This window comes from Phacochoerus africanus, chromosome 8, assembly GCF_016906955.1.
Source record: "Phacochoerus africanus isolate WHEZ1 chromosome 8, ROS_Pafr_v1, whole genome shotgun sequence".
NCBI lineage: Eukaryota > Metazoa > Chordata > Mammalia > Artiodactyla > Suidae > Phacochoerus > Phacochoerus africanus.
The window spans coordinates 152514978-152527839 of record NC_062551.1 but is presented as its reverse complement, the minus strand read 5'-3'; the positions used below and the strand labels follow the sequence as shown (position 1 = coordinate 152527839).

The 12862-nt window shown below is 41.7% G+C and overlaps 1 protein-coding gene across 12 annotated transcripts in view; it reads left to right on the top strand.

The window, feature by feature from the left end:
• Positions 1 to 12862, top strand: part of FGGY (FGGY carbohydrate kinase domain containing) — a 456020-nt gene that overhangs the window by 219418 nt on the left and 223740 nt on the right. For all 12 annotated transcript variants that reach the window (XM_047788880.1, XM_047788885.1, XM_047788882.1 and 9 more), the window contains one exon: positions 5795 to 5923. In XM_047788880.1, coding sequence (XP_047644836.1) covers positions 5795 to 5923 — 129 coding nt within the window. The remainder of the gene's footprint in view (positions 1 to 5794; positions 5924 to 12862) is intronic.

Here is a 12862-nt window from a genome sequence, read left to right as displayed (position 1 = left end):
GGATCCTGGGTAGCTTGGCTGTGGCTGTGGCGTAGGCTGGCAGCTGCAGCTCCGATTTAACCCCTAGCCCAGAAACTTCCATATGCCATGGGTGCAGACCTAAAGAGAAAAAAAAACTTAATAAAAATTTAAAAAAATGAAATTTTCCCAGCCACATTAAAGTAAAAAGACATAGGTGACATTAATTTGAGGATATCTCATTTAACGTAATATCTCCAAAATACCATTTCAATGTATAATTGGTCTAAAATTATTAAAAAGGTAGTTATAGTCATTTTCTCTTATGGAATCTTGGACATTTGCTGTGTATTTTCTACTTAGTACATCTCAATTCAGACACTAAGTTTTCACTGTAAATCCTTGATTTCAGTTTCTTCAGTTCATGTTGAAAAAGTAGATTTGCACATCCATGTTGCTGCAAACATACTTAAAAGTTTTTTCAGTAACTGAATTGTGTATCTGTTTTTAAATATAAATTGAAGTGAATTAAAAAGAAATTAATTTAGAAGCTTGGCTACTCCAAACACATTTAAAACATTCAATCCGTATGTGCCCAGTGGCTACTATATCGGACAGTGAGGCTCTAGAAGCCATGAGTGGTTTTAGTCTTCTGCTTCTTTTTCTTAGCCAAACTTTTTCAGATTGGATGAAGGATGATATATGGGTAAAATGGTATTGTGGAGGTGCTTTGTTTTCAGTTAGAGGAGGTTGGTGAGCCGTTCACCCTCTGCCTCCTTTTAACCCCACCCTTCACCCTCAGAAGTCCTGAAGTATCTCTGCCCATCCCTGGAACCCCATGGAACAATTAACAAGTGGTAGAAATCTTAGCCCTGAGGAACTCACACACATTCAGCATCTTAGATTCTTGGAGCTCAGAAAGATCTTAGCATATATATGGGTCCACCTCCCACCTCCTCCTTGCAGTGCAGAAATATTTATTATAAAGACTCAGCCTCTGCTAACCACCTGGGAGCAGATGGATCCCTTCATTCTATTCTGAAGTACATGCTTCTCTGTGTCCAGCCCTATCTCCCTAACTAGGTTGGGCCAAGGACTGCCTTTTACAGTGCCACAGCGCCCACACAAAGCAAGACAATCGATAAATTCTTCACTGAGGGCCTGACTGACTGCAGGAATTCAAGGTCACTTTAAATATCAGGGTCACTGCATTGCACAACTCCAAAGAACACCATTCAAATTGTATTCTATGGCTGTGCAAGTAGCAGCCTGGTAAAGTTTGCAAGACTTAGGCTAGGCTCTCTTTTCTTTTCTTTCTTTTTTTTTTTTCAGAAACTGAACACATCTATTTTATTAGCACCCAGATCAAGAAATCAGACACGAACAACATCCCCAAAGCCTCTTTCATGATCCCTACCAATCCCAGCCATTACTCCCCACATTATTAAGGCATCATTGACATGTAAAGCTATACATATTTAATGTATGCAATTCAGTGAGTTTGGGGATAAGTACACACCATGAATCCATCACCACCATTAAAGCAATAAACATATTCATCACCTCCCAAAGTTTCCTCCCTCCCCCTTATTTTATTTTTTTATTTTTAGGGCCTCAACTGCCACACATGGAAGTACCTAGGCCAGGAGTCCAATAGAAGCTGCAGCCACTGGCCTGTACCACAGCCACAGCAACGTGGGATCAGAGCCACAGACCTACACCACGGCTCACAGCAGTGCTGGATCCCCAACCCACTGAGCAGGACCAGAGATCGAACCCCAATCCTCATGGACACTAGTTGGGTTCTCAGTCCACTGAGCCACAGTGGAAACTCCCCTACCACGTTATTATAATTATCTTTGCGTGTGCGTATGTACTGTAAGAAAATTTAACATAATATACACACTCTAAGCAAAATTTAAGTATACAATACAGTATTTTTAGCACAGCAACTATGTTATATGTAAATCTCTACATCTTCTTTAAACTTGCAGAACTGAAACTTTCCACTCTTTGATTATCACCTCTCCATTTTACCTTTCCCTGGCAACTGCTTTTCTACTTTATGAGCTTGATGAGCTTGAATATTTTAGCTTCCACATTTAAGTGAGGTCATGAAGTATTTGTTTTTCTGCATCTGGCTTATTTCGTTTAGCCTGATGTTCTCCAGATTCATCCATGTTGTCACAAAAGGCAGGGTTTCCTTTTTTTTTTTTAAGGCTGGATAATATTCCAGTGTGTGTGTATGTGTGTGTGTGTGTGTGTGTGAGTGAGTGTGTGTGTGAGTGAATTGCATTTTCTTGCAGTTTTTTCTTGTTGTTGATTTCCAGTCGTATAGTGTTGTGGTTGTAAAACATGCTTGATGTGATTCCAATTTTCTTAGTTACCGAGGTTTGATTTGTGGCCCAGAATGTGATCAGTCTTAGAGAATGTTCCAAATGCACTTGAGAAGACTGTGTATTCTGCTGCTTTTGGATGAATTGTCCTATAAATATCTATTACGTCCATCTAATGCTTCGTTCAGGGCCTGTGTTTCTTTATTGATTTTCTGTCTGGATGATCTGTCCATTGCTGTAAGTGGGGTGTTAAAGGCCCCCACTATTACTGTGTTATTGTCAATTTCTCCTTTTAAGGTTGTTAGCAGTTGCTTTATATATTGTGGTGATCCTGTGCTGGGTGCATGTATGTTTACAATTGTTAATTCTTGGATTGATCCTTTGATCATTATGTAATGTCCTTCCTCATCTCTTAAAATATTCTTTAAGGTATATTTTGTCTAATATGAGTATTGCTACTCCAGCTTTCTTTTGATTCCCATTTGCATGGAATATTTTCTTCCATCCTCTCACTTTCAATTTATATGTGTCCCTAGAAGTGAAGTGGGTCTCTTGAAGACAGCATATATATGGGTCTTGTTTTTGTATCCATTCAGCCAGTCTGTATCTTTTGGTTGGGGCATTTAGTCCATTTACATTTAAGGTAATTGTGGATATGTATGTTCTTATGTTGCCATTTTATTAGCTGTTTTGGATTTGTTTTTATTGCTCTTTTTTCTTTCCTTCTTTTCTCTCCTCTTGTGGTTTGATGACTATGTTTAGTGATATATTTGAGTTGATTTTTCTTATTTGTTTGTGTATCAATTGCATATTTTTGGTTTGCAGTTACCCTGAAGTTTTGATATAGGAGTCTATATATGTATATGAGATTGTTTTAAGTTGTTGTTCTCTTAGCTGCAAGTGTATCCCCAGTATCCTGCACTTGTACCCTCCTCTTCTCATGATTTCTGATTTTGGTAGCATAATCGTGTGTGGATGATTTCCTATTTTTACTGAATATATGCCTTTACTGGTGAGCCTTGTCATTCGCGGTATTTTTATTTCTACTTGTGGCCTTTTCTTTTCTGCCTAGAGAAGTTCCTTTAGTATTTGTTGTAAAGCTGGTTTAGTGTTGCTGAATTCTCTCAGCTTTTGCTTATCTGTAAAGTTTTTGATTTCTCCTTCAAATCTGAATGAGAGCCTTGCTGGGTAAAGTGATCTTGGTTAGAGGTTTTTCCTTTCATCACATTAAGTATATTGTGTCACTCCCTTCTGGCCTGCAGAGTTCCTACTGAAAAATCTGCCAATAACCTTATCGGGGTTCCCTTGTATGTTATTTGTTTCTTTTTCCTAGCTGCTTTCAATATTTTCTCTTTGTCTTTAATTTTGGTCAGTTTGATTATTATGTGTCTCATGGTGTTCCTCCTCGGGTTTATTTTATATGGTACTTGTTGTGCTTCCTGAATTTGGGAGAGTGGTTCCTTTCCCATATTAAGGAAGTTTTCAGCTATTATCTCTTTGAATATATTTTCCATCCCTTTCTTTCTCTCTTCTCCTTCTGGCATCCCCATAATAACAGATATTGGTGCATTTAACATTGTCCCAGAGTTCTCTGAGACTCTCTTCATTTCTTTTCAATTTTTTTTCTCTTTTCTGTTCTGCATTAGTGATTTCCACTAGTCTGTCCTCCACCTTGCTTATTTGTTCTTTTGACTCCTGTATTCTGCTGTTGGTTGTTTCTAATGAATTTTTTATTTCAGTTATTGTATTTTGCATCTCTGCTTGCTTAAGTTTTAAATCTTGTATTTCTTTGCTCAATGTTTGCTGTAAATTATCAATCTTTGCCTCCAGTTTGTTTCCAGTTTCTTGCATCATCTTCAGCATCATCAGTCTATAATCTTTTTCCTTGAGGCTGATAATCTCCAGATCACTTAGGTGTTTTTCTGGGTTTTTTCCTTTCTCCCTTAAGGGAGTTATGGTTCTCTGCTTTTTCATTTTTATAGGTTTTTGGTATGGTGTCCTTTTTGCAGACAGTAGAGTTGTAGCCTCTCTAACTTCTGGTGTCCGTCCCCCTTGTGGCTGAAGTTGGTGTGGGAGCTTGCTGTAGGCTTCCTGAAGGGAGGGACTAGTGCCTGCCCACTGGTAGATGTGGCTGATTCCTATCCCTCTGGTGAGTGGGGCTTTGTCTCTGGGTGAGATTAGAGGTGGTTGTGTGCCTGGAAGGTCTTCAGGCAGCCTATTTACTGATGGGTGTGGCTGTGATCCCGCCTGGATTATTGTTTTGTTTGGCCTGGGGCTTCTCAGCACTGATGGGTGGGGCCAGATTATCCCAAAATGGCCACCTCCAGAGAAACACACACTGATGAATATTCACAAGAGCTTTGCCTCTAATGTCCTTCCCCAACAACGAGCCACGGTCACCCCCTGTTTTCCCAGGAGATCCTCCAAGAACTGCAGTCATGTCCAATCCAAATTCCTATGGAGCCTCTGCTTTGCCCTGGGACCCAGTGTACATGAAAGCCTGTGTGCACCTTTCAAGAATGGGGTCTCCATCTCCCCCAGTCCCATGGAGCTCCTGCACACAAGCCCCACTAGCCTTCAATGCCAGATGCTCCAGGGGCTCTTTCTTCCAATCCAAGATCCCTAGGCATGGGGCCTTGACATGGGGCTCCAAGCTCACACTCCTGCAGGTGAGTCTCTGTGATAGTTACTTTCCAGTCTGTGGGCTTCCCATCCGGCAGGTATGGGGTTGCTTATATCATGTAATCACCTCTCCTACCTCTTGATGTGGCCACCTCTTTGTCTTCTGGAGTAGGATATCTTTTTGAAAGTTTCCAGTCCATTTGGTTGAAGGTTGTTCAGCATTTGGTTGTATTTTTTTTTTTTTTGAGAGAAGTTGAGCTCTAGTCCTTCTATTCCACCATCTTAATCCTCAAATCTAGACTCTCTTTTCCAACTGAGAAAAATTGTTCAAAAATCCTTTATTGGAACAAAATAATTCTCTCCCTTATTTTCTAACAGGAGACAATTATGTAAGTCAATTTTCTCAACTTCCTTAGGAATATACGTTAATCAAGGAGTTTTATGGATGGTAATGTGTGTTTGTGTGTATGGTGTGTGTTTGTGTGTGTGTGTGTATGTGTGTACAGTATGCTGGTAGGGCTGCTCTGCTATGAGGCTCGTTTGGAACAGTTTGACCATTTTTAACCTAGTCTCCAAGAGGCCACTGTGTTTATGTCTTTTGGAATTTCCCATGAATGGGATAGTTCTCTGATTTGAAAGATGCCTTAAAGCTCTTGGCTTTGTAAAAGCACCCCAGAGCATGACCTGTGGGAGGAAGGACACACACCTAAGTCACCCAATGAGCACAGGGACTCTGTGGCTGCATGGTTTCCATCTTCATGACTTTGAGAAAAGGCAGAGGAGGGAGGAGGGGCAGAGAGGTTCTCTTAAGAAAATTATCTGTTTGCTTTTGTGTTTTTCACACTGACAGGTGTTTATTTTTTCTCATGTCTACCCAGGAAACAAAGTGCTGCCTCCTGGAGCTTCTCTTGGAAGTGGGCTCACACCAGAGGCTGCAAAGGACCTTGGCCTTCCTGCTGGAATTGCCGTGGCTGCCTCACTTATTGATGCCCATGCAGGAGGACTAGGTAATCTCTTACTCCATGCCCCCACCAATGCTGTGTTCAACAGAATACTCCTCAGAACTGGAAGACACTATTGTTCTGTTGTTAAAGCAAAGATTGAGAGTTGATGATTCAAGATATAGTTTAAAAAAAAAAAAAAGCCTTTTCTTACAGCTAGGCATTTGGGTAGAATTACAGAACTTTTCATCAAATATAGAATTCATTTACATTTTTATTTTTCCATACAAAAAATAATAGAAAAATGATCTGAGTAAATATCTGGATAGTTCTTTGGTTTACTGAAAATTTGAGAAAGATACCTTAACTTCCAGCTAGCATGTATGATGATGGTGTAGTTACCTCTACTGTATTCCTCTATACATACTCCAAAAACCTTACAAGTCTATAATTTTTACTTTCATGGTGTATTTGGCTTATATCCAGTTGCTTCAGTGTATTCTGTATTTTATCTTCTAAATAACTCTCCAACCTGGCATTCCTGTATTCATTTACTCATTCATCAAAGACCCATCAAACACTTAGTATGCCCCAGGCATGGTGCTAAGGGACAGTGAACTTAATTAATACAAAGCAAGGTCCCATTCCCAAATGGAAGGCAGACCATGAGACAGAGTTTACAGGAAAGTGTAATGTCTCTGTCTCCTTCATCCTTATTGCATTTGGGGTGTGTTGGCGGGGAGCATTGTTCAGATTCTCAGTATTTCTCACTTCAACCATAGCCAAATCTTTTTTCCTACTCTTTCTGGCGGTGTTTCTATTTAAGTTAGGGTTCAAACTTCATGCAGTCAATTTAGTAGATCATGACCATTGTATTTTCAGAATAGAATGTACCAACCATAATAGAAAATATCAGAATTTGTCTTACATATTAAGGGTAAGCATTTTTTTTTGTAATTTATGTTTCCATTTCCATTTTATTTATCTGTGTGTATGTATACAGTGCCATGACAAAAATAATTTTTTTTTTTTTTTTGCTTTTTAGGGCTGTACCCAAGGCATATGCAGGTTCCCAGGCTAGGGGTCTAATCAGAGGTGCAGCTCCTGGCCTACGCCACAGCGACAGCAACTCCAGATCCAAGCCACGTCTATGACCTATACCATAGCTCATGGCAACGCTGGATCCTTTACCTACTGAGTGAGGCCAGGAATCAAACCCTTATCCTCATGGATCCTAATCAGGTTCATTAACTGCTGAGCCATATGGGAACTCCAACAAAGAATTTCTTACTATCGGTCATAGTCAAAAAATCTTTGAAAGATATTTTAGTCTGTACTTCACAATATCTATCAAATGCTCACATGAGGCTGTACTCCCCGAACTCTGCATTTCACCTCCATGTCTTTGCACATGGATTTCACTGCCTAGAATGACTGGTCCTCCACTTTGCCCACTAACTTCTACTCTAAGTTGAAGATCTGTCTTAGATGGTTTCTCCCCTCTAAACCTTCCATGGGACACTTTGATTTGTTTTGAAATTCTCTAAGCTGTACTTCTTTCAGCACTTTTACCTACACCTCTAGAAGAAATGGTTGTGTTATAATTGCTATTTTACCTGCTTATCTTTTCCATTAGACTCAATAAACTGTAAGCTCCTTGACAGCAGGGCCATTGTATTATGCATCTTGTCTAACCTGCGCTGAGCCCTGTGTCTGATTGATCAACTTATTAAATGAATAAAGTCACATTAAGCCAAGAGTAGGATAAAATGGCCCTAACCTATAGAGTAAAACTTAAGCCGTTTCCTTATACAGCAGGTCATTAAGAGTATCTCATTCTTCTACATCATCTCTGAACTCTCAGAGCAGGATAGCTCTTATCTACCTGCAGACGTGTCTGTCTTAGTCATCTTTATGTGTTCAGAATCTAACACAGTTCCTAAGAAATAGTAACCAGCCTAGAGCACGTGTGGCTTGTTTAGTGGTAGACAATTTTGCTTATAGGCAAGGGCGTTACGCTCACTTTTCAGTGTAGGCAGTATGCGCTTTTGATTGGAATGTCATGATTTGGGTTTTTAAGAACAGGCACAGAGAGAACGTGTGGTGTAGGCAAATGTGGAGTGTTCCTGTCTCCTGGTAATCCTGACGTTCCACATCCCGTCTGAGGCCCGGGAAGCTTCCTCCATCGTGCTTTCTCAGTCATCCCTGGGGCTGCAGTCGAGGTCATCCACCCTCCCACCCTAGGTGACAGGCCCTTGGCTTGGACCTCCACATGCTGAGAGAAGGAGCGCTACACCTGGGAGCTTTCAGAACTCTGGGTCCCTTGTCAGTTTCCCAGAGATCCCTAAGGGACAAACCAAAGCATGCTTTGCTCTTCCATCCTGGGACTCGCCATGCCCTCTTGGAGGGGAGGCTGCGTTCTCTATGGCACCTGAAGACTTTCAGAGAGTGTAACTTAAACTACACTGAGAGGAACCCAGGCCATGAAGTCACCTGAATTGGAGGATGTGCAGGGGCAGAAATTTTACCCTTAGAAGCTTTGGCTGCGATGTCTTATCCATTTTAAGATACAAATATACTTACATTAGTGAGTTTCTCTTGTTTTCCAAAAGTAAGTTCTTCAAGTGGAAAGACAGAATAGGACCTTGGATTCTTTTGGTGTTTTCCATTGTTCAGGGGTCAACTGTACTTTAAAGTGGCAAAGAGAATAAATCTTAAAAGCATTTATCACAAAAAAAGAAATGTGCAGTGATGGCTGTTACCTAGACAATGTGATCATTTAACAATATATACAAATACTGCATCATCGTGTTGGACCCCTGATGCTAATGTAATTTTATATGTAAATGATCTCTCAGTTACAAAAGGTAATTTAAAGAAGAAATTATACAGAAAGATCTAGGAGTTCCCGTTGTGGCGCAGTGGTTCACGAATCTGACTAAGAACCATGAGGTTGTGGGTTCGATCCCTGCGCTTGCTCAGTGGGTTAACGATCCGGCGTTGCCGTGAGCTGTGGTGTAGGTTGCAGACATGGCTCGGATCCCGCATTGCTGTGGCTCTGGCATAGGCTGGTGGCTACGGCGCCAATTTGACCCCTAGCCTGGGAACCTCCATATGCCACGGGAGCGGCCCAAGAAATGGCAAAAAAAAAAAGGATCTCATACAACCTTTGCCTAGTTTCCTAAATGGTAACTGCTCACATACATGTATTATGTCATACAGTATAGGACCCTGGATTCTTAAAGAGCTGAGCTTAGGGGCCAGAAGTGGCTGAAGAAAGCCCAGGAAGGTGATTCTCAGCAACTGTGGGACGGGAAAGACCTACTTAGTAATTTTGTCCAAGTTTTATCCTTCTTATGCCTCCACCTCCCCCCTTCACCTTACAGCCAATTTAGGATTAGGATATCTGGAAAAGAGAGCAGCCCTGGGAGCAAGGCTTTTGCTTTCCCTCTTGTTTCCCACTCTGCCTATCTCCCTTTCAGGACGTGGAGGAAAATAGAGGCCTGAAAGTCTTGAAAGGGTCATCCACTTATCCGGCCATGTCGTTACTAAAGATACGTATTGAGTGCTCACACACCTGGTGGTAACTGGTCTAGGCACTGGAGATTATAGCAGTGAACAGCACAGCTAAAGCTCCATACCTTTTGGAGAGAAAATTCTCTCTTGGCCTGCATGTCTGAAACTTCATAGTATTGGTTGGATGGACTTTCCATTGTGGCTCAGTGGGTTAAGAACCCAGTGTAGTATCTGTGAGGATGCAGGTTCAATCCCTGGCCTCACTCAGTGGATTAAGGATCTGGCACTGCCATGTGCTGTGGTGTAGGTCGCAGATGCAGCTCGGATCCAGTGTTGCCATGACTAAGGTGTAGACTGGTAGCTGTGCCTCTGATTTGACCCCTGGTCCAGGAACTTCCATAGAGTATAGGTGTGGCTATAAAAAGAAAAACAAACAAACAAAAAACAGTATTGGCTTGAGAGAACTAACAGCTGAGACAGGTCGTGATTTTATAATAAAGACCAAACGTGGAGTCCAAAGATCTGAATTTAAATTCTTACTCCCACTACCTGTGTACTTTGGACCGAATAGCCTACCCTTTCACACTTGTGAATGTCCCCTTCTGCAGTACAAGATAGCAATACCCTCCTCAAAGATGGGGTATGAGTATGAGAACTAATGATGCAAACAGGTAAAGCAGCTGATGTAGCATCTGGCACATAGTAGATTCACAGTAATGAAGTGTCTTTCTTTTTCTCACTCTGGAATCACAATGTACAGCACAAAGTAGGAGCTTTATAAGTGGAAGTTCTCTGAGATATTATCCAAGAGAACTATCTAATGTTTGTACAGGCAGTTGAAAATCCCCAGTCTTTTGGACTTTATCTGCCTTCCTTGAATCTGCCCTAAATTTCCTTCCCTGGTGTTCTTTCCCAGAATGCAGGATTCATTATGTTAATTTTTAAATTTTTTTTAACTTTTTTGGTCACCTCATGGTGTATGGAGTTCCTGGGCCAAGGACTAGATCCGAGCTGCAATGTGACCTATACTGCAGCTGCAGCAATGCCAGAACCTTAACCCACTGTGCCCAGCTGGGGATCCAGCCTGTGTCCCAGTGCTACGCAAGATGCCACCAATCCCTCTGCACCGTGGCGGGAACTCCAGGGTTCACAACTTTAAGATTTCTGTAGACAGAGTTCCCATTGTGGCTCAGTGGGTTAAGAACCCCTGACAGTATTTGTGAGGATGCAGGTTCAATCCCTGGCCTCACTCAGTGGGTTAAGGATCTGGCGTAGGTTGAAGACACAGCTTAGAGCAGGTGTTGCTGTGACTGTGGTACAGGCCGGCAGCTGCAGCTCCAATTTGACCCATAGCCTGAGATTTTCCATATGCTACAGATGCAGCCATAAAAAGAAAGAAAAAAGATTTCTGTAGAGTTTGAGGTCACAGATAACCTCAAGATATGATTAGATGAACTCCATGCTGAGAGATCGCCAATAGTCAGGTTCAGAATCTGGCTTTGGAATCACAGATCATTTGGGTCTCTCACAAACAAGTCCTGAATCCCTTCAAATGTTGACTTGGCCAGACCCACCTTGGACCCCACATTCTGATTAGGAGGCAGGGTCAGCATTCTGCTTTGGAGAAAGACTCCTGCACTTTCGGTCTTCAGGGAAGCCTGGGCCAGGAGGATAAAGATCAAAGAAGCAAGTGTAACTCAAGTCAGGCTTTTCTCAGTTATGGAAAAAGGGGAGGAAGAACTTTGTGGGAATGAAAATCAAAGATAAAAGAACATTTTGTGGTTAACGTGCTGGTTAGTAAGTTCTCCAGCAGATAGCCAGAGGATAGGAGTAGCTTTCTTTGCTCTTTGTGGGGGTGGTTCTGGCCAGGGCTCCCACTGCTGATATTTTTCTAGCTTATAAAAATAGTATTCACTTTGTTCCAGGTCTGTTCTTGACTCCAGTAGACCTGAAAGGCAATAACCTGATTTCTGTCTCAGGCCCTCTCCCCCCATTGTTCTTCCCTTTTAGACCAACTGCTGATTCTCCATCACATCTTTTTTTTGGCTGCACTCCATGGCATATGGAAATTCCCGGGCCAGGGATTGAATCTGAGCCACAGCTGCAACCTACGCTGCAGCTGTGGAAACACCGGATCCTTTAACCCACCACACTGAGCTAGGAATCGAACCCACGCCTCCGCAGCAACCCAAGCCACTGTAGTGGAATTCTTAAACCACTGCACCAGAGCAGGAACTCCTCTCCTGATGATATGTAGGACTCTACACATCCACCAGGTTTGTGTGTGCAACTTTGTCTCATTTACGAGTCTGTGTACTCTTTGAGAGTGAGCCCTGTGCGGTTTTATTCTTACACCCCAGTAATCACAGTGCTTTGCATGTGCAGGACCATTAACCCGAGCATATTTAGTGAATGAGTAAATGAATGGCGTGCCCTCTGCGAGGGATGGATATTCAACTGAGAACTATCAGAATCTCTCATTACAGAGGCAGCTGCACAGACAAACATCCTTATACCGTAGGTGTGCCTGCTCAATTCTCCATGAAGCAAAAGAGTTGTTTTGAGCACTCTCTGACCCATTACAGGATGTCTGGAAACTTGTGGACTTTGCGCTCCCATCATATTAGCAGGTGTTGGCCAAGAGCAAATCTTGTGCCTAGGTTTAGCATCCTCTGATTCCAGATACTGGGTTCTTGCCAGATGTTGATTTGGCTTAAATTGCTTATCTACGCCAGATGTTGAATTGGCTTAAATTACTCATCTGAGTTGCGGAATCAAACCAAATTGAGCATTTTGAATTTCTTCCTCCCCACCCCACCCCCCTCTACCTCTCTCCTCTTCCTTCCTTCCTTTCTTATAGCAGAAGAATTGGTTTAGCCCATCTTGCAAAAAGAGCTTCTGGCTTATGCCCTCTTCAAGCAAAACATAGTTTATTCCAGTGAGCAATGAAACTTGCCAACTTTTCATCACACCATTGTGAGTGCTCTAGAAGCAACACTGACTTTAAGGCAACTTTAAACATACTATCATTCTGTTCTGTTTTTTAAATGAAACAGTGAGGCTCACAAAGGCTACCTAATTTATCCAAAGTCATACAGTTAGTGAGTGGTCAGAGGTGATTTAAACTCACAGTATCTGATTCCAGAGCTCACACTTCTAATCACTGTGCCATATGAATGTCATATTCGTTCAACTGTGATCCAGCCTACTCTTGAATTTGACCTTTAAAATAGCATTGGAGAGAGTAACAGTATTTTAAAAAGACCGTCTTTCAATAAGTATTTTTTGATGACCCTCTTTATTTGATCAGATGTAAGGTAAATATCAGAGAAAACTGGACTTCTGCATATTCTAGTAGAGAAGATAAACAGTAAATAAACAATGTAATTACATTTCCCAAATATATAAAGCTTTGGAAAAATATGGGATGGGCCCAAAATTGAGCCTTGAATTATAAAAGAATTCCTCAAGAAAGTGATTCTGTAATAT